This window comes from Hippoglossus hippoglossus, chromosome 8 (genome assembly GCF_009819705.1).
Source record: "Hippoglossus hippoglossus isolate fHipHip1 chromosome 8, fHipHip1.pri, whole genome shotgun sequence".
NCBI classification, from domain to species: domain Eukaryota; kingdom Metazoa; phylum Chordata; class Actinopteri; order Pleuronectiformes; family Pleuronectidae; genus Hippoglossus; species Hippoglossus hippoglossus.
In genome coordinates this window covers 1079549-1099894 of record NC_047158.1, presented here as the reverse complement: position 1 = coordinate 1099894, position 20346 = coordinate 1079549, and the positions used below count along the sequence as shown (strand labels likewise).

General features: G+C 41.4%; 1 protein-coding gene across 20 annotated transcripts in view; it reads right to left on the bottom strand.

The window, feature by feature from the left end:
- rbfox1 (RNA binding fox-1 homolog 1) overlaps positions 1 to 20346 on the bottom strand; it is a 108305-nt gene that overhangs the window by 44153 nt on the left and 43806 nt on the right. For 14 of the 20 annotated variants that reach the window (XR_004614807.1, XR_004614809.1, XR_004614806.1 and 11 more), the window contains exon 2: positions 1800 to 2093. The exons of 2 other annotated variants lie outside the window; for them this stretch is intronic. Coding sequence is in view for 14 of the 18 variants with exons in the window: in XM_034594520.1 (XP_034450411.1) it covers positions 1800 to 2093 (294 nt within the window). In the remaining 4 variants the exon portion in view is untranslated. Of the gene's footprint in view, positions 1 to 1799; positions 2094 to 5782; positions 5921 to 20346 lie in introns of those variants that run through there. 4 more of the 20 variants (XM_034594524.1, XM_034594526.1, XM_034594525.1 and 1 more) reach the window with 4 other exon arrangements.

Here is a 20346-nt window from a genome sequence, read left to right as displayed (position 1 = left end):
TAGTTTAGCTCAATATTTCATGTGTGAATTAAGTCTTGAAGTCCAGTTGAGAAAGAAAAAACTCAATAAATAACTTTTGCAGTGCTGAGAGAACACAATATTACTATGTAAAATAATAAACATCTTTTTGACACTTAAGGCCAATGGTCTCATAAATATGTATGAAAATGAACTGAGTTATCCGTTCACAGAAGACAAAATGACAAGCAGGATATTTGTTGCCTGCAAGGCTGCACTTGTCTATGCAGCATTAAAAGTCATATGAATTCTATTAGAACTGTAACTTAAAAATGGTCCCTGGTAACATCGACAATTTACTCGTCGACAGCTGGAGTACTAGAGGGATAACCACATAAAATAATACTGTAGGATCTTGTTTTCTGATTGTGCTATACAGTTGAACAAAAACACAACTGTGGGGACTGTGAGGGCCTTAGAGTGGAGCTCACCATCGACAGGGTAATCTTCCTGTTAACTGGTGATCTGGGTATAATTGGATGAACATGGGTTTTAAATTGGGCATTCAAGATTCAATGTAATTACCATTATGCAACACAGGATTGCACAACTAAATTGTGATGTAGTGTCTCTCTGATATTCACAAAATATACTAGAAGTACTGCAATGCCTTTGTATACCTCCGTAAGCCATTTCAGTTCGGCAGTTTCAGTCTACACATTTTCTTGTCGACTCATATGAGGTCTGTGACCACTGAGGTGCTCTGAAGATTAATAAACGTACATACGGACGTCTGGATGGCCGGACAACCGGAAAACGTAATGCCTGCAGCCACTCGATGTCGCTGGTGTGGCATACAAATAATAACTAAAATACCATTCATGTGACTCTTAATGACCTCACACAAATGCTGTAGTGTATTTTTGTATCTGGAGTAATTTGTACAGTACAAACAAACACTTTGGTGGATTATTTGGGTTGGTAGAGGTTAGATAGCACAACAACAACTGTGCTCCCCCTAGTTAAATAATGGGGATGCATTTGCTCCAATTACTCTTTTGATCGGGTGCTATGCCTCCTGGTCATGCCATGGTCCTACAACCCCATTCAAGTTCCAGAATTACAAACCCATTACTCCAACTCACGATAAAGTCTGATGAGTCTACACGCCACAGCTATCGCTAAGGGAGCTGTGCTGTTCTCTCATAGAAAAGGTGCTGCCTGTAGATGCACTGTGTGTGTGAATGGGTCAGCCCTTTGAGTGGTCATCAAGACTAGAAAAGTGGTATATAAATACAGCCCAATTACCATTTACTTGATCAAGACGGAGCACTGCACCCCTGAAGATTCTGACTTACACCACAAAACTTGTTGTGTCCATTGATATAGCCCACAGATTTCCATTTATGCTTTCTTGCTTTTCAAAACACACAACTATAAATAACTTAGAAGTTCAAAAATCAATTTTTACAAACTGACCCATTAGCTGCACATTAACTTGCTTGATTTCCGCCTGATCTGTATAGGGTTTGAGCAAGTGGGAAGGGTAGAGTGTAGCTCAAGACTATTGGCTCTTCCAAGTTTGGACCTTTTTCTTCCTATTTAACTACACCCTCCATTGATTAGTATCTATTGATTTTATTTATTCAAAACTATACATAAAAGGAAAAAAAAATTATAATATAATAATACAAACTGCTGAATTACCTCAATGTGTTTTCTTTTCTTTAGGCTTTCCACACTATTCCACATGTTTAAAAAAAAGATTGTTCAAAAGAAATAATAATTCAAATCTTGGATCATTACAAACTGAAACAACAGTGCATCTCATAATGTCTTACTGTAGCTGTGCCTGTGACCGTCTGGCTGCTGGACTCTGACCCGCCCTGATCACTGTGGCTCTGCGAGGACTGGTACATGTTGAGCGGATGCTCACTAATGGAGGCCTGGACCCCAGTATAGTCCGGTGGTGCTGCTGGGTGCTGGTGTGGATGTGGGTGGGAGTGTGGATGTGGATGGGGGTGTGAAGCTGTGAATTCAGCTGGAATGCCGTTCTGGGGTGCAGGGGCAAACTGGGCTGATGGGTAAGCCTGGGCCATGGATGAGTCCGGGGGTGCCGGTGTGTCCTGGTTACCCTGTATGAACAAACAGATGTACTTTTTAATTTAGATCACGTCAACATTCCATCAGTATGAAGTATTGCTTATGTCTTGTTTTCCCCAACTGAACATTCCTTTAGATTGTTTTTCAAAAATTCAATCTTATGGTATTGCCGTTTCTTCTTGCTAGTGTCAGGACACTAAACAAGGTAATGTTGTTGGGAAATATCACCACAAAATCTGAATAGATTCACACTGGCATGACATTTTTCATTCCCAGAGAATGAATGACTTATCCCCTGATTTTTTCTCTTGCATCACTGGCTGACTGACATTTTTAAGTCAAAGTGAATTGCCTTGACAACATGGATGGTATTCCATGAAATTCATGACAGTCGTAGACCAAGATGATGTCAATGCTGTTTTTCATCACAACATCACCATTGCCCTGCCTACCACACTTCATACACCAACAGTTGACTATTACATTATCCTGTTAACACAGTGTGTGCTGTGCACAGAGAAAGGAAATCTGGAATGACAAGCTTGAATGTACCATGTCAAATCTTTGTAGTACATGTGTATGTTAATATATTTGTGTTTAGTTTTTTAAAGATTTTCACTGATGGACTGTTAATAAGAGATGCAGTTTCAGCTGACTGTGGCTGGGATTCATGAAAAATTGCAAAAACAGTTGAAGAAAGAAAGTTAATATGCTCCCATTCCAAAAACACTAAGTGTATGTGAGAGAGGTTACTCCTGTGGGACATTTATATCCCAGTCATTACAGAGAGAGAGAGAGAGAGAGAGAGAGAGAGAGAGAGAGAGAGAGAGAGAGAGAGAGATGAAGCCATATGCAGGAAAGAGAGGGGGTGCAGACAGTGAGTCTTGGCTAAATGCTCTGCTGTGTAATGAGAACCACATTTAGAAGCCTGAAATATGCTTTACGTGGCAGTAAGTGCTGCACACACACACACACACACACACACACACACACACACACACACACACACACACACACACACACAGCGACTCAAGGATTAATTCTGAATAAGTGCGTGAGTGTTTATGTGAAAAAAAGTGTTTACGTGTGTTTTTCTAAGACAATTCTGCAATCGCCTCAACTTTGTCTCCTGTATTTTTATTCTAAATGACTTTGTTCCTCCTTGCTTGATTGACTATATCCCTTCTGATACCATCAGACGTGACTTCCAGGAGAGATTTTGGGGAATTTGTTCAATCTGCTCTCTCTAAAAGCCACAACTCAGTGGAACTCTACCAGATGTTTGAAAGAATTCCAGATTTGTCAGTGACTTCACTGAGAGACATTGTTTAGTACAACTTGTGCTTTCTTCTCAGTAGTTCATCAATAATACATAACACAGTTTTTAACTTAGCAATTACTATGTAGGTAGATAGTGAGTCAATGCAGGAAATCAGTCTGTAAACTGTGATGAATGTTTGCATCACCTTTGTTTTTCAACCAGTCTGATCTTTTGATCACTCATGTGTAAACATGTTATTCCAGGTCTCAATAGTTGCTTTGTTGAGTGAAAAACCCATGTTATAAACTGTAATATTTATTTATACTCTGGAACTACTGACTGTCCAAACCTTGCTTTTTGCCCTGCCTTTCACACATGTTGATATAATGTGCTGGGGTGTAAAATGTTCTATTGTATGTATTGTCTTGTTTCTTTGGGGTTATTCGTGATTATGACCTGCCAATGGACTGCAGAAAAAATGCTTTATAAAACAATTTCACATGTTTTTTGAGAGTGAGATCATAAGGCTTTGCTAAACATGTAGCGGACATGGTTAGCTTAGCTTTGCATAAACACTGGAAGCAGAGGAAACACCTACCCAAAGTAATACATTTGATCCTGTGTGTCTTATCCTCACTCAAAGAGAAAGGGTAATTTGTGGTTTGTGGTTGTTCTATACTGGAATCTGTGCTCACTGACTGAACCTGAAGAGAAACAGTAGGCCACAGCCATAGACCTACCAGGGTGGTAAATACCTGTGTCATAGTTAAAGGTTTTATATAGGAAATTTGAAACATTAATGTTGCATCCAACAACTCCTTTCAGCTATGTTAAGAGACTTTATATATGTCATGAGCATAAGTCACACTCTCTATGTGTGTGTGTGTGTGTGTGTGTGTGTGTGTGTGTGTGTGTGTGTGTGTGTGTGTGTGTGTGTTCACATTCATGATAGTGCATGTTTGTATATAAAGGGAGAGTAAACAGTTAACACACTTGTCACCTGGCCACTACACTGCCGCTGAACCAGAAATTGGCTTCACGCAACACGGCACACCAAGGCTAACAATGCGAGCCAAGCTAACTAGCTGCTAAACACACACAACCACACATTAACATTTAACGATAGCATCTAGCTGGATTGGTTTTGTTGGGCTACTTTATTTAGTTGTGATTCTGATTGTAAGTTTATGGGCTGCTTTTACCAGGCTTTGGAGAACCCAAAGACTGTGTAGCACCTTGTAGTATCAAACCTGTTCAACTGACAAAATAGTGCTTACTACCAAGCTTAGGGTTAGGGATGAGTTTAAGTTCAGGTTGAAGCAGTGGTGTGGAGTGACTTTTATACGTAGGCAAGCTGAGGTGCAGAACACCCATCCCTAAACTAGAGCAGCTGCATTACTCCCAACTGCTGCTGAAGCTGAGTCAAGGGCAGCTTGAAAAGCACACCCCTCAGAGATCCCAGGGTGTATCCTCAATGCGAAAAGTCAAAAATAAACTGTTAACATGGTCTCATCCACAAAATGACAGAAAAGATGAGTAGCATTGCCTAAAGGTGAAGCTAGCTTCCAGAGGCAACAGTCTGCTCTGCCTCAAGTGAGTTGTAAGTTACAAAAAGATCAGATGTAAGGAGAGATATCGGTTAAATTTTGGTATCATTTAATTGCTGTTCATTATACCATGAAGGCACGCCACTGGGTAAACATAGAGGCAAACATGATAAAGAAACAGATTTCATCATTTCCCTGGCAACAAAACCATATACGGTATGTCTATCAGAAACTCCTCTGCAACAGTTAATCAAGGACTGTGTGACAGGAAAACAAAGACTGAATGTGTGGGGGACTGAAATGTTGGAGGAAATACACTTGATCAGATTACTGAATCCTAGAGCTTCAGCAGAACTTTAGATGCTCTCATCCTCTATTTTATTATTTTTATTTGAGTGAACAGTGACAAGATGAAAGCAATATAACTTACTCAACATGCATCACACTGTATTTGAGTACCGTCTTAAAACAGAGTGGCAAAAATGGGAATATATCAAGGATCAGGATTTCTTAATGTCTTTCTCTCACTGCTGAACAATCACAACAAACCACATCCAACTTGCAGGGTTTATTGGTCTCATTTTCAAAATCTCTAATGCGTAAATTCAGCCTCTGTTATAGATGAAGATAAGAGAATGAGGTAGAAAGAAAGAGATGCATGCACACACACTAATACCAACACCCACCTAGACAGAGCAGCGTGCAAGCATGCAGCCCTTCAAACCCACACATACTAAACGTATACTGTATACACTCGCACACATGCATAATAGAACCCAGCCACAAAAGGAGCATGCAACATGCAGCGCAAACAGTGTGGACGAAGACAGCGAGTGTAGAAGTGACAATGAGGTGAGAGAGATAGAGTGGGGTAGAGAGATGGTGAAAAAACAGTGTGTAATATCAGAGGTACCTGCTCTACCATTTCGCCTCTGCTTTCCTCCATGCACATCCAGCTGCGCTATAAAGTCCAGCCTGCCAGTGTCTGCCTACAGCTACAGCTAGCATCAATTATGGATGGCTTTGTGTGTGTGTGTGTGTGTGTGTGTGTGTGTGTGTGTGTGTGTGTGTGTGTGTGTGTTTGCGTGTAGTGGGGGAATGAGCAGAAAGAGGAGGAGGAAGAGGAGGTGCCACTGTGAATGAGAGCAGCATTCCCCAAACTCCCTTCTCTTTCCTCGCCCACAATCCTCCTCTTTTCCCCTTTGTTTTTATTTTCATTTTGCCAGAAATATACAGACACGCCAGTCCGCAATCTTATTCAAGATGCATGGGTTATTTTGGCCAAATTTGACTATCATGCTCATACCATGCAGTGATTGGCCAGCCTTTTGGAGGTGTGGAAGAGGCAGGATTAGAACTTGCCCCTCACATCACATATCTCTCTGTAAAAAAGCTGTCTTTAGTCCCCGCTGCAGTGTGGCCATTTAACAGCTATAAACACATGTGCCTATAGTGGTCAGGCAACAAAGCATGAGAACTAGTTAATGTGAACCAGTTAGTTTGAACCCGGATTAGAGGACAATGACCACATAAAAAGAGTCACCCTATACATATTTTCTATATGTTGTATATTTCATAAACAACATTGTGCATGCAAATACTGAGATACTATTCTGAGGTAATGAATCATAGACCTAACAAGGTGTGACATCCTCGTTTTCGTTTACCCTTAACAAGAGAAAGGAAAATTACCAAAAACCCTTTTAACAGGGTAAAAAGAAGGTAGAAACCTCAGAGAGAGCCACATGTGAGGGATCCCTCTCCCAGGACGGACAGAAGTGCAATAAATGCCACGTGTAACTGAACAGATTACTTTGCCAATAGTTATTTACTCAAGTGTTCAGCACTATGTACATTTCAACATAAAGATACTGCTAGATGAGCTCTGCCATGGGCTTATATGGACCCGACACACTTATTGACATACTAACCATATATAGTTGTAATGCCTGTGTATTTTCACAGTTGAGCAGGTGTGCACATATATGTGACATAAAAGCAGATCGGCTTGGGTTCAAGGGCAGAATGAACAAGTATACTCCCATTGAGTTTCTGAGTTACTGTCACTGTTGAAAACGCTAACCAAGCAGACTTTTGCTGTGTCAGGTAGGACCCTGGTGAATGTGTAATACACCTCTGCTGGCTTCACCTTCCATATAACATAGAAGGTGTAATATTTGACTCCATATTTTGTATCATTTAAGCTATTTTGTATCGTTCTATGTTACTGTTAATGGGTAAATATTTCAAAAATAAATGTATAAACAGAGATATACATGAATACTGAAATACAATATAGACACAAAAAGCTGGACAGAAATGTGTCCACAACAATCTGCTGTTATGGAAATGAATACCTCATTTGTAATCCTCATTTAAGTTTGCTCTTGCTGCTGAATAGGGGCAAATTCCTGCAGCCAGGTTCCAAACACGTGTGGATGTTCGCCCAGAAGAGTGGAGGTGGCTGAGGCAGAGGATAAATGCCCATGGATTTGTAAGGACACAAGTCCTACACAGTTTTCAACAATTAAAGACACGGAGAGAAACAGACAATATATAATCTACAGATCAGTCGTTCACTAAGCAGTCATGACCCTCTAACTGTTTGATCTCCCAGAAACATAAGAGGCAGGGGGTCAGGAGGGAGAGAGGGAGAGAGGAAGAAACTGGATGAAGCGATAGAAAGGGCGAGTTCTGGCCAGATGTTTATGTGTCCTGCTCATGTAGTTGACAGATGGTTTGGGGCGATGTGAGGCAGGGTGTGACAGAAGCAACACCACTGAGGCAGGATGAAAACACACAGACACCACACTGCTAGGCGACTGGCAGACTTACTCAGCCAGGACTCCAGGTCAGATACTCATTTGGCTTTTTGTTCATTCATTCATTCATTCATTCACTTAAGTTTATTCATGACTCAGAAAGGCATTCACAACTATTTCTGATTGTCATTAAGTACTGTGTTTACTATACAGCAGTTTATATTATTGGTTTGAGAAACCCACGGTGAAGAGGGTAACAATGAAGAAGTAATAAAAAATAGACAGGAGAAAAAAAAAGAATGGAGGGGTTGAGTCCACAAGACACTTTTGGAGTTTGAATAACTGGGGACCACGTCTTTAAAAAACATAAAATACCTCCATACTGCTCCTGTGGTGTCATCCAATTGTCCGTAAGCCCCAATCTTCAAATTCAACTCAAAACGCCCTCATTTACACCGTATTTCTCATCTTAATGTGCGCTACCCGAAGTAGCACCCCACGCATAACCTTGGGCGACTTTACATTTACCGACACATGAATATTTTCAACTACAAATTCCAGTCAGTCAGGTGCTCAGCTGTATTTTCCAATAATAACTTCAAATTAAATTCACATGAAGACACCAATTTGTCATGTTTTCAATCTGAACCCTTCCTTAGTTGGTATTGAAAACAGCCTGTTTTGTTCAATAATACTGTGGAACAACCTTTGTAATCTTGCTCTTTACAGGATAAATGAGGATGTTATAATGTCATAATATAATTCCAATGGTACATGGAAAGTAATTGGCCAATACAGAACAAGTTGGTCAGTATTGCTGGTTGAATGGATGATGTGTGTTAAACTAATACCTCAGGACGTGACTGAGTTTGTGCTTAGAGTTTGTGGGCCTGTTTTCAAGGTCCATTTCAACCATATCAAATTTGATTTCTGACAGAGAGTCCTGCCATTAAGTGTGATGTGACCTTGGCTAACTGCAGAAACTGCAATACAGATGAGCCCTAACAGTGCATGTGTGTGTGTGTGTGAGTGTGTAACACTAAATTCTCATCTTATCTTTTCTTGGGTTATACTTGAGAGTTTTCAACAACAGTATACCTCATCTGTTCCTTAATTTATTGTCTAGCCACACATATCTTGTTGGGGATGTCACATTGTCACAGTGTGTATGCTGTGCCATTAAGATCAGACTGAAATCTGAGTTTGTCATTTTTCGTTACAGTCAAACATGTGTCAAATAGATTTCCACTCTGTTGCTATTGTCTTTTATTATTGAAAAGAAGAAGGAAAAACATCAGAAATGCTTTATTTTTAAGCCTGTGTGTGTTTGGTTGACACCTCATCCAGCAGGGACATGCAAACAGACTTCTGTCTGTCAATTGCAAGTCATGGACAGACCATGATGTGTTAGCAGTGGTGTTATATACAATAAGGACTTTACTGACGGACTGACCTATCCAGTGGTTGTTTGTTTTGTTATGTTCCAAGTAGAAGCGTAAGTAGTTTCCAGTCCTGATGTGCATCACTTCTTTACTGCAAAAATAATTATAACAATATAAAGGGGTAAAGTCGAATTTATGCTCAACGTTAGATACATATATGGACACAGCTGTCTTTTTGTCAGTATTTGTGCAGGTCTTCTACAAGCTTTTGGATAAACAGACCAAATGGAGTAGGACCATGGAACAGGCGGGGGGGCAGTGTAGCAAATAGTTCAAGGAAGACAACCATAAGACACAAGGAAGAAATTTCAACAAGGGTGGAACGTTTTTGGCAGAGACATTAAGAGTTGGTAAGAACTACAGACATCTATATGATGTTACTAGCAAAACAACATAATATTACTGCCTTACTTTACTGATGGTCATGAAGGACAAGCTAATAGTTAGAGCCCCCTGATGGAGTATGAGACCGAAAAGGTCCGATGATCTGATGTGCTGCTCAACTGTATATTTTGAATTTGAACAGGTTATTACAGTTCATATGAGCTTTCCCCCCATGTTTGAATGAATGTTTGAATATCCAATAAAAAGTGACAGCCCTAGCATGTGTGTGACCATGTAAATCCACTGTTCACAACTCTCTCTCTCTCTCTCTCTCTCTCTCTCTCACACACACACACACACACACACACACACACACACACACACACACACACACACACACACACACACACACACACACACACACACACACACATGCATACATGCATTAGGTCCTCCAAGGACATATCAAAAAAAAATGTCATACGTTTCCAAGGCAACATGAAGATGAGCTTCCACCAGCTTTACTCAAAAGCATCATGGCTTTTGATGTGTGTGTGTGTGTGTGTGTGTGTGAGAGAGAGAGAGAGAGAGAGAGAGAGAGAGAGAGAGAGTGGGTGAGACAGAGCAGGAGAGAAAAATAGACTAGTTCAAACACTATGCAGGAGGGAGATGGGCAAAAAAATATGCAGACACTCTAACATGAATTTCTGGAAGAGAAGATGTTGGAAGATCAAATACAGCCAAATGTCTTTATGGACAATATGATTTTATCCATAACATTACATTTTTGACTGATCGTTTCCCCCTCCGGATTATAGAAAAAACAGAATACGACAAACCAACACAGTTCATTTACCAAAAATTACAACTCCAATACCAACAACATCTATTTTACCTTCAGTACCTCAATACTGCAAAAAAAGTACTATCAGAATGTTTGTCCACTTGTCTCAGGTACAGGTTCTCATGACATATATGTGCAGGGCATTTCTGACCGCCTAACTTCTCAGTTTAGTTTAAACCAAAATAACAGGTTTGAAATTTGCCAGTGACCAGTGAGTGTGCATATTGGTGCATCATTGGCAAATCAGAAGAAAGTTGGATCTCCGCTTATAAAATACAACCCAAAAACTCTTAAGCCCTGGAATGAAATTAGGTAAAAATAACTTATTTATCCAACAATTCCCTAGATCTTCCATGCAGCTGGAGATGATGTTTTTCTGGAAAAATATCAAATATAACCGTAAAAGTGTATTTAACTATATTATGAAATATTGACTATGGCATTAACTTTAATAATCATATCGAATAAAACCCTGATTGATAAAACTGTACCTTACCAAAATATACACAAGCACTGAATAAAGAGAATACAGGAACGTAATTTTCTGACGTGACAATTATCCCCAAAAATTGTTGAATCGTACTTATATTTTCTATCCTGTTTTGTATTTGTATTCTTAGTTTATTCCGTTCTGGCCACTAAGGCTGGTATATCTGTTAGTATTCATTACCACCAGAGGATGAATCTCAATATGCTGTCCTCCAGTAGCAACAACATCAGGCCAGCTGTCCACAAGGAAGATTTTAGGTTGGTAGATCACCATGAGTTCTCAGAGGATTAACCCTTTCCATTGTAGTAACCAGTGAGCATTTACTCTGCTGCCACCCTCAGGATAGAGGCTGCCCATGTTTTGCTCCACTGCAGCATGGTTCTGAGTGGTGTCTCATATACATATGTACAAAAGGTAGTTTGGGGAATATGTTATTGACTTACATTAGCTTCCTTAGCCCCTGACCCAACATCTGCTTTGTCCCAGAATTAGAATATGGCAGAGAGAGAGAGAGAGAGAGAGAGAGCGAGAGAGAGAGAGAGAGAGAGAGAGAGAGAGAGAGAGAGAGAGAGAGAACAAAGGCATATGATTTATTTAGACATCTCTATAAAATTTGATGAAGGTGATAAGCCCTCTATGTGTGTGCGTGTATGTGTGTGTATGTGTGTGTGTGTGTGTGTGTGTGTGTGTGTGTGTGTGTTTGTACGTGTGTGTGTGTGTGTTTGTATGTGTGTGTGTGTGTGTGTGTGTGTGTGTGTGTGTGTGTGTGTGTGTGTTTGTACGTGTGTGTGTGTGTGTGTGTGTTTGTACGTGTGTGGGGTGATGGGGGTTGGCCTACAGTACAGCATGCTAATTCCAAATCAGAAATTTACTTGAATTCCATGGCATCTGCTGCAGGCATTAATTCTAATACTTGGCTTTGGGGCTTGTAATTGCATGATTTGCATTTTTCTTCATTATACATAATCCATGCTGCATATACACACACACACAAACCACACGCCAAGCAGCCTCTCTTGCTTTACATTGACACCCTGCTGTGACCTGCTGTTTTTGTTGTCTTAACTCCAACACCATACACAAACACACAAACACAAACACACACACACACACACACACACAAATAAAGATGCATATGCAAACATTCAGTTATTATGTTGAAGTACAAGTACACTCACATTCGTGTTAAAAGAGGAAGAGACACACACACACACGCACAAAACTGATATTCTGGCACACAATCAGCTAGCCACTGTGTAACCAGGGACCTGATTCTTTGAGAACTGCTTTGTCAACACACTGCAGCTTGTCTGCAGCAGCAACACACTCCCACACACACGCAAAAACACACACACACACACAAACAGAGGGAGAGTGAGAGAGCCCTAATCTTCATACAGTAATTTACATAATCTACTAAAACGGGGTTTTCTCTCCACCGCAGCAGCTCTCACAAGCAAACAAGGGGTATTCCTTCATTGGAGCACAGTGTGTTGTGTAGGTTTTATGTGCAGCACACCTACTTGTTTCCAGTAAACTGGATACAAATCATCTGAGCCTGTTAGTGCCATGTACAGTATTTGTATTTGCGTGACGAGATGTCCTCGTTAATCAAGCATATCACAGTAAGCTCTGATAAACTTCCACACACGAGGTCTTAACAAGCTCTCTGGTTTTGTGATTATTACCCAAAATATGTCACATGAAAAGAGACTGGAGGTGGATGTAAAGAAAGGACATATATAAGTATCACATAGTTAGCCTGGAGGCAAGAAATGTAGAATCCAGATACACCCTAAAGTCTGTGTGAATTAGCTTTTTTCATGACATTGCAGTCAAGAAAGATAAGAACCATGGGACCATGTTAAGGGCATAAAGATTCAGGGGAAGAAAGCTCAGTGTCCACTGTTATGGGCATCGGCTGTTTCCTTGCTACCGATTAAGATGTGGTGAAGTGTCTCTTATTCTCCCACAGGTGAACCACTCCTCCACCATACACACCTCCAGGGGATTCCTCCTGGAGCATCGCCCTGCACCGCCCACAACCCAAGAATCCAGTGTTCCCGGATCCTAGTTGGCTCCTCCTCCAATTTTGCCAGCCACCAATCGTGCTCCCTTGTCCTCGTGGCCAAGAGGATAAGAAACCCTGTGTGATGTTGCCAGGGGCGGCTGAGATCTAGCTTGATCAGTCCGTCTCGGTTCCTCTTGTCATCGTGTGTTAACTTGATGGTGTTTGTTAATGGGTATTGATTTACTCTTTAGAATTTGGTGAATGTTAACTTGTGAGGCACTCGTTCTGTGATCTTAGGGGCTTTTTGGTGGGCTATAGCTTAGTTTGTTATTTTCCTTATTTCGTTGTGCACTTCACCCAGACTCTTTTTGTTAGTTCACTAGGCCTTATGGGTGGTGGCCTCCATGTATTTTGTTATTTATGTGAAGGATGATTTGGTTTAGTAAGGCAGATAGCTTTTCTTTTGTTCTTTTGTGTGAAACTACCAGTCAGGTGTGCAGGGACAGAGTTTAGGAAGAGGGCTTGCTTTTTATTTATTTTATGATTTGGCTTCACCCTGCGCACCAACCCTTTGTCCCTCATTCTGTTTACTGTTCACTTTTGTTATTAATGTAAATTAGCCAGTACTATTACAATAAAAGGCTGCAGACAGGCCGAGCTGCAGAAAGGAGCTCAACATCAAAGACAAGATCGTTACCGGTCTCTACCCACTACCGGAAGGAAAAGGAATTCCCTTCCACTACAGTGACAATAATGCACAAATATTTCATCTGTACTCAGCCTCTATCAACAATTCAGCAACAACACGCACCAAGCCTCCCGTGCTTTCGGATTTCTTGTCAGGGCCACCAGTGTCATCACGAATGACATCAAAGGTCCTCCGTTGCCTCCACAACTGCAACACACATCATCAGCTCCCCTTAGTGAGGCACAAGTTGTATTTCCCTGGTGCTTGCTCCCTCAAATGTTCAATTTATCCAAAGCAGTGTCAGCTGTGTTATCATTCCTGTGTTCCCAGACCTCACAAAACTCCAGTGCACATGCACCCTTCCATCCCATCATCCCTTCCTCTACTCTTCTTTAAGCCGCTTACAACACTACAACAGTACTTTCTTTTCAGCAGCAGAGGACCCAGCCCCATCCAGCAACCCTCGGGGTCCAACTGCAGGATAATCAAGTTGGTGATTCCAGCCTACTCCTCCTATTCCTTTTTTGCAACTGGTCTATCCTTCTATAATGACTTCACTCGAACAGAGGACATTCAATTTTACACTGACATAGCTCCTTCCATAAATGTCAGCCGCTACTATGGAGTAGGGTGGGTTCGCTTCTGCTCAGCTGTCAGAATAAAAATCTCTCGATTCAGAGTCTCAATCTGCTTTATCTACGGTCCGAGCTATCCCCAATCTTCATAACTGCCATACTCTCTCCTCTCTGCCCCCCCCCCCCCCCATTTCTCTCTTCTCTCCCCTCTTTTCCAACCACCTTTCCCCTTTTCCCCATTTTTCTCCACTCACGCAAACCGGTCGAGGCAGATGGCCACATTGAGTCTGGTTCTGCTAGAGGTTTTTTCCAGTTACTGAGGGAGTATTTTCGCTCCACAGTTGCCGAAGTGCTTGCTCATTGTGGGAACTGTTGGGTTTCTCTACAATTTTTAAGGTCTCGACCTAACCATGTATAGTGCTTTGAGATAATGTATGTTATGAATTGGCGCTATACAAATATTATTGAATTGGATTGAACTGAATTAAATTGAATACATTGGGGACACAAATGATTCAAGAAGTCTATAATGATTCACACTGACAACACCATATATGTTGAGATCATAAACAAAGGTCTATCTCATTTCCCAGCCATTACAGTTTCATCACAGCACAGACTCACATTGCTTCTGGCTCAATATCAGTTCATCCTCAAAGCAACCGATATTCCTGGCTGTCAAAACAACATAGCTGACTCTTTGTCTTGTTTCTCTAACCAGAAATTCAGGCACTTAGCTCCAGAATCAGAACCTCATCCCACAACAGTCCCCACTGTTCTCAGCTGCAATATTCAATTAACTCCCCAGCTGGGAAACCTCTCTAGAACACTCACAAGCAGCCATCATCTAAAGCCGACGCAAGTCCTTTGCATTTCGAGTACATCTTCAGAACACTATTCAAGTTATTCACTCAACAACAGCACAGCATCCACAGCAGCCAGACTAGTAACCTCTGGCCAAACCATCCACATGCTTGATCAATGTCTTTACATATATCCTCAACAGTTTTAGTGACCTCTATGAAGCTCGCGCACAACACTCCATTTAATTCACACTTTAAAAAGCTATGGTGGAATGACGGAACCCCCACTCTGAGTCTCCCTTCGCTTGGTCACCAATGCATTCTCCCATACCAACCTACGAGACACATCTTCACCTCAACATCCATTTGTTTCTCCTCAACATCAATTTCCATTGAAACCTTTAAATAACATATACTGTATTTGGGGGATGCTCCTTGCTAGTGAAATGGAGTTAACTTGTTAACTTAGATTCAGGAGCAGGACCACACCTCAACCAAACCTCTAATCTCCTGTCAAGCCAACATACACCCGATCAACCCATAACGCACCATTTATCTCAAATTCTTCAACCCACCCTTTACCTTTTGTGGAGAAAGAGGAAAGAAGAAAAGGGTAACCCTTCCAGCATCCATTCATCCTCCTTCCCTCATCCTCACATGCATCCCGTAATCCTCCATCCATCATCCCTACACACATCCCTTTATCCTTGTTCCCTCAGCCCTTCATCCCTTCCCCTTATCTCTACCCTCATTCCTCCCCTCATCTCTCATCCCCATACTTATCCTTTTATCCCTATCCTCACTCCTACTTCCTCGTTCCCTCATCTCTACCAGCATCCCTTCATATTCTCTTCCCTCCCTCCCTAATTACTTCTCATTCGGTTTGGTGCATACTTCTTGCATGTTTTGTTGTTGGTCCAGGCTTCGGGGCTAAATAAGCTCAGGTGAAATGATGGAACCCCAATGATGAGTCTCCCTCTTCCTGGTCACCGGTGCATCCTCCAACACCAACCTACAAGACGCATCTTCACCTCAACCCCTTCACTCCATTTGTTTCTAAACATCCAACATTTCATTATATCGATAAAGTTGGGTGTGTGGACCTCGCTAGTGAAAAGCCGACCTTTGTGGGGCCAGGAATATTCAACACAAAGTCCACGTCAATCTAACCTTTAGTAATCAAGTCCAAACAGTTTAGAGATCCAGTCTTTTGGATGTAGAAAGTATTTGTGTTTTTACAATGGGAAACTATGTATATTTTAGTAAATGTGGCACTACTTGTTAATATGCTGGTTTCTTGGATTTGGTGTAAATTCAGGTTTAAGGTGACACTGTAATGTTTAACTGTAATGGTTAAAGAGACATATAATGCTTCTTTCATAAAAAATCTTTCATCTGGATAAAATAATTATAGAAATATAATGTATTTGATTATTCACACTTTGTAAATGTAAATCTTACACTTTTGAGTTTAAACCAGATTTTTATAATTCTGAATGGATAAATTATTTCTGGTTGCAGCATTTGAATTATCTTTGTAGTAGTATTTGAAATTGTATCTGGATCTTATAGTTAAAAAATATACTTTTTGTTTGCCAACATTTCTGCAAAAAGCAGCAACTGTTTCTGAGACATGTGTGAACGTTAGGAATCTGGGGATGTAAGTGCTCTGGGGTACTGAGTGTACTTGTATTGTTCTGGGACAAATGAAATGTTCTTGAATATTGGGATGTAAGTGTTGGAAATAAAAATCAGCTCCTTGACACTCAGGTCAGGTCGTCTGAAGCGAGCTCGAGAGATGCCAGTCGCTGACTGTGAGCCTCGACCGTGAGCTGGACACGTCCGGTTGTTGTTGCTGCCGCGGTTTGGAGTTGTTAAATGGTTTACTTTAACATTGTGATCGCATGATTCAGATATTACTGCAGATGTCTAATGTTAACTGAGTGTTGACGTTTTGCTTACTATTAGCTTGCCAATTCAAAAATACGAAATACACACAATTAAACAACCGGACGTGTCCATCACTGTTAGTTGTCCCCTGGAAACACTTCCGTTGTCGTTTTCTGTAATTGCAGCGCGTTTCTGTAATGTGTTGTGCGTAATGTGTTGTGTTGTGTTGTCAAATTGATGAAGATGTTTTCTTACTTTGCTTGTGTTTTGTCTACTTGCATGTTTTTTCTTCAGTTGCAGTGCGTTGAGCTCTCAGGGCCCAACACACTGGGCCCTTCATTTTTTTAGCTAGCGGGGTTGCCATCACCAATACACCATACCAAAATTCGCGCAGCGCCGGGTGGGAGGCTTCTTCTTCTTATTATTTAATGACAATTGGCATCCAGCCTATGGTGCATTACTGGCACCTAGTGGCTGGGAGGTGTTCATCAATCAAGCTAAATAATACAGGCTGCGTGACGGCAAAACCTTGAACATTTCTTTAATAAGAAATTGCCTGTGTGGCGCGCGTGCCTAAGGTTGCTGACCCCTGGATTAAAGGAATGTATAAGATTTAAGAAGTCTTTAGCCATAGTGTCACAGCAGGCATGTACATTAAAATTCCCACAAATTAAAAAGTGATCATAATCCTTTGAAATACCCGCTATGAAGTCATCAAACTCTTGCATAAAAACCTTGTTGAATTTCGGTGGCCAATACACTACCGCGCACAGCACGGGAGAGGAGGCATTTAACTTAAAGAGTAGGGGACAGTTACAGTCGAAACTGAAAAATGGATTTAAATACAGTAGCCAGCCCTCCACCTTTACCAGTGGTCCGAGGAGAGCTAAAGAATGTTCAGTCAGGAGGGAGAAGCTCAGAAGAAGCTGTGGACTCACCAACATGAAGCCAGGTCTCAGTCAAGAGCATAAAAACAAGCTCACGAGATGTGACAAAATCATTCCGCACAAAAGATTTGTTGGCTAGAGAACTAGCATTAATCAGAGCCATATGAAGAGTTAGATCCATACTGTCCAGTTTTGAAGCGCAGCATGCGAAGACTGTGGAGATTCACACCGCGCCGTTGGTCAGGCCGAAGCACTGTCATTGGTGTTGGTTTCAGACGCTGTGACCAAGATGGCAGGAGCGAAGCCCGTTGACGGACGCAGATCAGGTAGTGAAGCCAAAACGGCTGGATCGAGGTCGACATCACTAGCAGTCGGGCCCGGGAATATAGATCGGATCCACCACAGGCGCGGGACAACCGGGAAACGGCAGTCACTGATAGCTGGGAGATAGAAGACTTCATCACAGAGGAGGCGGGTAGGTGCCATACCTCAGGATTTCAGGTAAGCCTTTAGCCGAACTAGCACACTGGCATGCTTTCCCCGTTTCATGTGGGTCTTTTTCCGGGGAAGGCCACACAGGGGACGGCGCAGGTAATCCAGGATGTTAGACAACGGAGGGCCTCTAGCCTGTTTTCCCAACCATCTCTTGACAGCCCAAAAAACTCACAAGAGCCTTGGATGTTAAGTTAAGCTTGGCGATCATAAACGAAAAGAGTAGTTACATCCCGGCAGCAAAAACATAGAAACAATGCAGCAGCAAATATGAGGCAGAGGTAGCAAGACGATGGGAGACAGCTTGCCATGTACAGTATTGTGTGACCTCAGTGTAATGGGAAGGATTATGATTCATTTGCATATAAATATTATAAGTCTTGCAAATATTAACTATTCGATCTATTTCAAAATGCCACCAGCAAAGAGAATAGCTTCATACAGTGTGTGGGATGTTATTGATAGTATCCAAAATGGAGAGAGGGATTTTGAAATGGAATCAGATTACACTGATTAGTAAAAATGTTCACCTACCTAAAAGATGATTTATTAAAAATGTCATGTTGGTCATTTTAACACATATTTCCCGATTTTAGAAATTTTAGAAATTTGCCACAGGTTTTGCCTTAGTGGTGCAGGGGATACTTTTGAGCCAAGTTAGGTGTTAATAGGAGTTAACAAAAGTTTATCACCGTGAGCAAATGGAGGGATGGTTCTAACATGCAACAGTTGCAAAAATGCAAAAATACAAATAATACAAATATGTCCAGATGAAAAAGAACGTCCGGACTCAGTTCTCTAGAGTCCATCCAGAGGTTATGTTTGAGAATAGCTTAAGATATGCAAATAGTAAATTTCTGTCTTATAAAATCAGTATTTACATAGAGCTTTTCTGTCTTGATGACCACTCAAAGCCCTTTACAGTACAGTTTTCCATTCACACATACATTCATACAGTGCATCTATTGGCAGCACATTTTTCTACATTCGGGGTTCAACATCTTGCTCAAGGACACTTGCAGATGGGGGAAGACTGGGATCACAGACGCAGACCAACTGGTTGGAGGACGCCCGTTCTACCCCTCAGCCACAGCCGCCCCCATATGCAACGCCTCTGCTGCTTTGCCTCTGTGGCTTCCAGCCCACTTGGACCCCCAAATATGAGAAGAAATACAATAGGGCTTCAGCGTCAAGGAATGCCGCCTGAACCCCTAATGACAAACATAGCATTTTTAAGAGGCTGCTCACAGCAGTCGGCTATAGGCCCTAACAAGCATGTTATCCATTCAACATTGTAAAGATTGGAAGCTTTTTTGGTTGGAAATTGTCTTTACGGTCCTGCTAGCAAAAAATGGTCAAGGTAAAATTTTAATATCAATTACCTAGCAATTCATGCATTTCATTACAATAATATAATCTACTCAGGTATAGAGTACATAAATGTGGGCCAGGGTACTGAAGACATGCTGAAAGGTAGAGCTGATTTGACAAACTGCTAATTTAGACTTAGAACTGGTTTCAACTGTCACCATTGTGATTGTACAGAAAACCTTACAGAATGCTGCTTTACACACACACACACACACACACACACACACACACACACACACACACACACAGTATACTTCTCATAGCCTCAGTGCATCAGCAGAGTCAGCCATCAGGAGGATTTGTGTTGCAGCAAAGAGCCAGCAGTGTTAGTGTGTTCCACACAGCCACAGCCCTCAAGTCACACGGGACTGAATACGTTATGCAACAGCTGTGATGAACAGAGCTGAGCTGTTGCGCTCTGTGCACGCTTAACACCCACGGAAAATAGCAGGGTTCCCAGGCAGTGCAGGCAAGCTGTAAATAATGCATGTCAGGACAAGAACACACACACACACACACACACACACACACACACACAGCCTCCCTACTTTTTAAAAATGTGTCGTCTTGGAAACTAAACCATATAATTTGGGATACAGTGCTTCAAACAGATTCGGAGAATGTGTGTAGAATGTTTTGGCAGCTTCTCTGAAAGGCAAAATCTAGGCAAACATTATTTTCTATTCCTAAAAATCTCTTCTATCCAAATGTGCATATGTGACCTTTTTGCATTTTCAAACAGTGGTCCAGGATTTACAAGGGTTAGTTTAATATTAAATAATACAGTCTTCCATGCTGTGCATGATTATGTGTCCCTAGTTTTCCTGTTTCTGTTTTAGTTTGACAAAATGAGTCACATTTAACCAGGATAAGTTACCATGATAGCCTATCATGTACT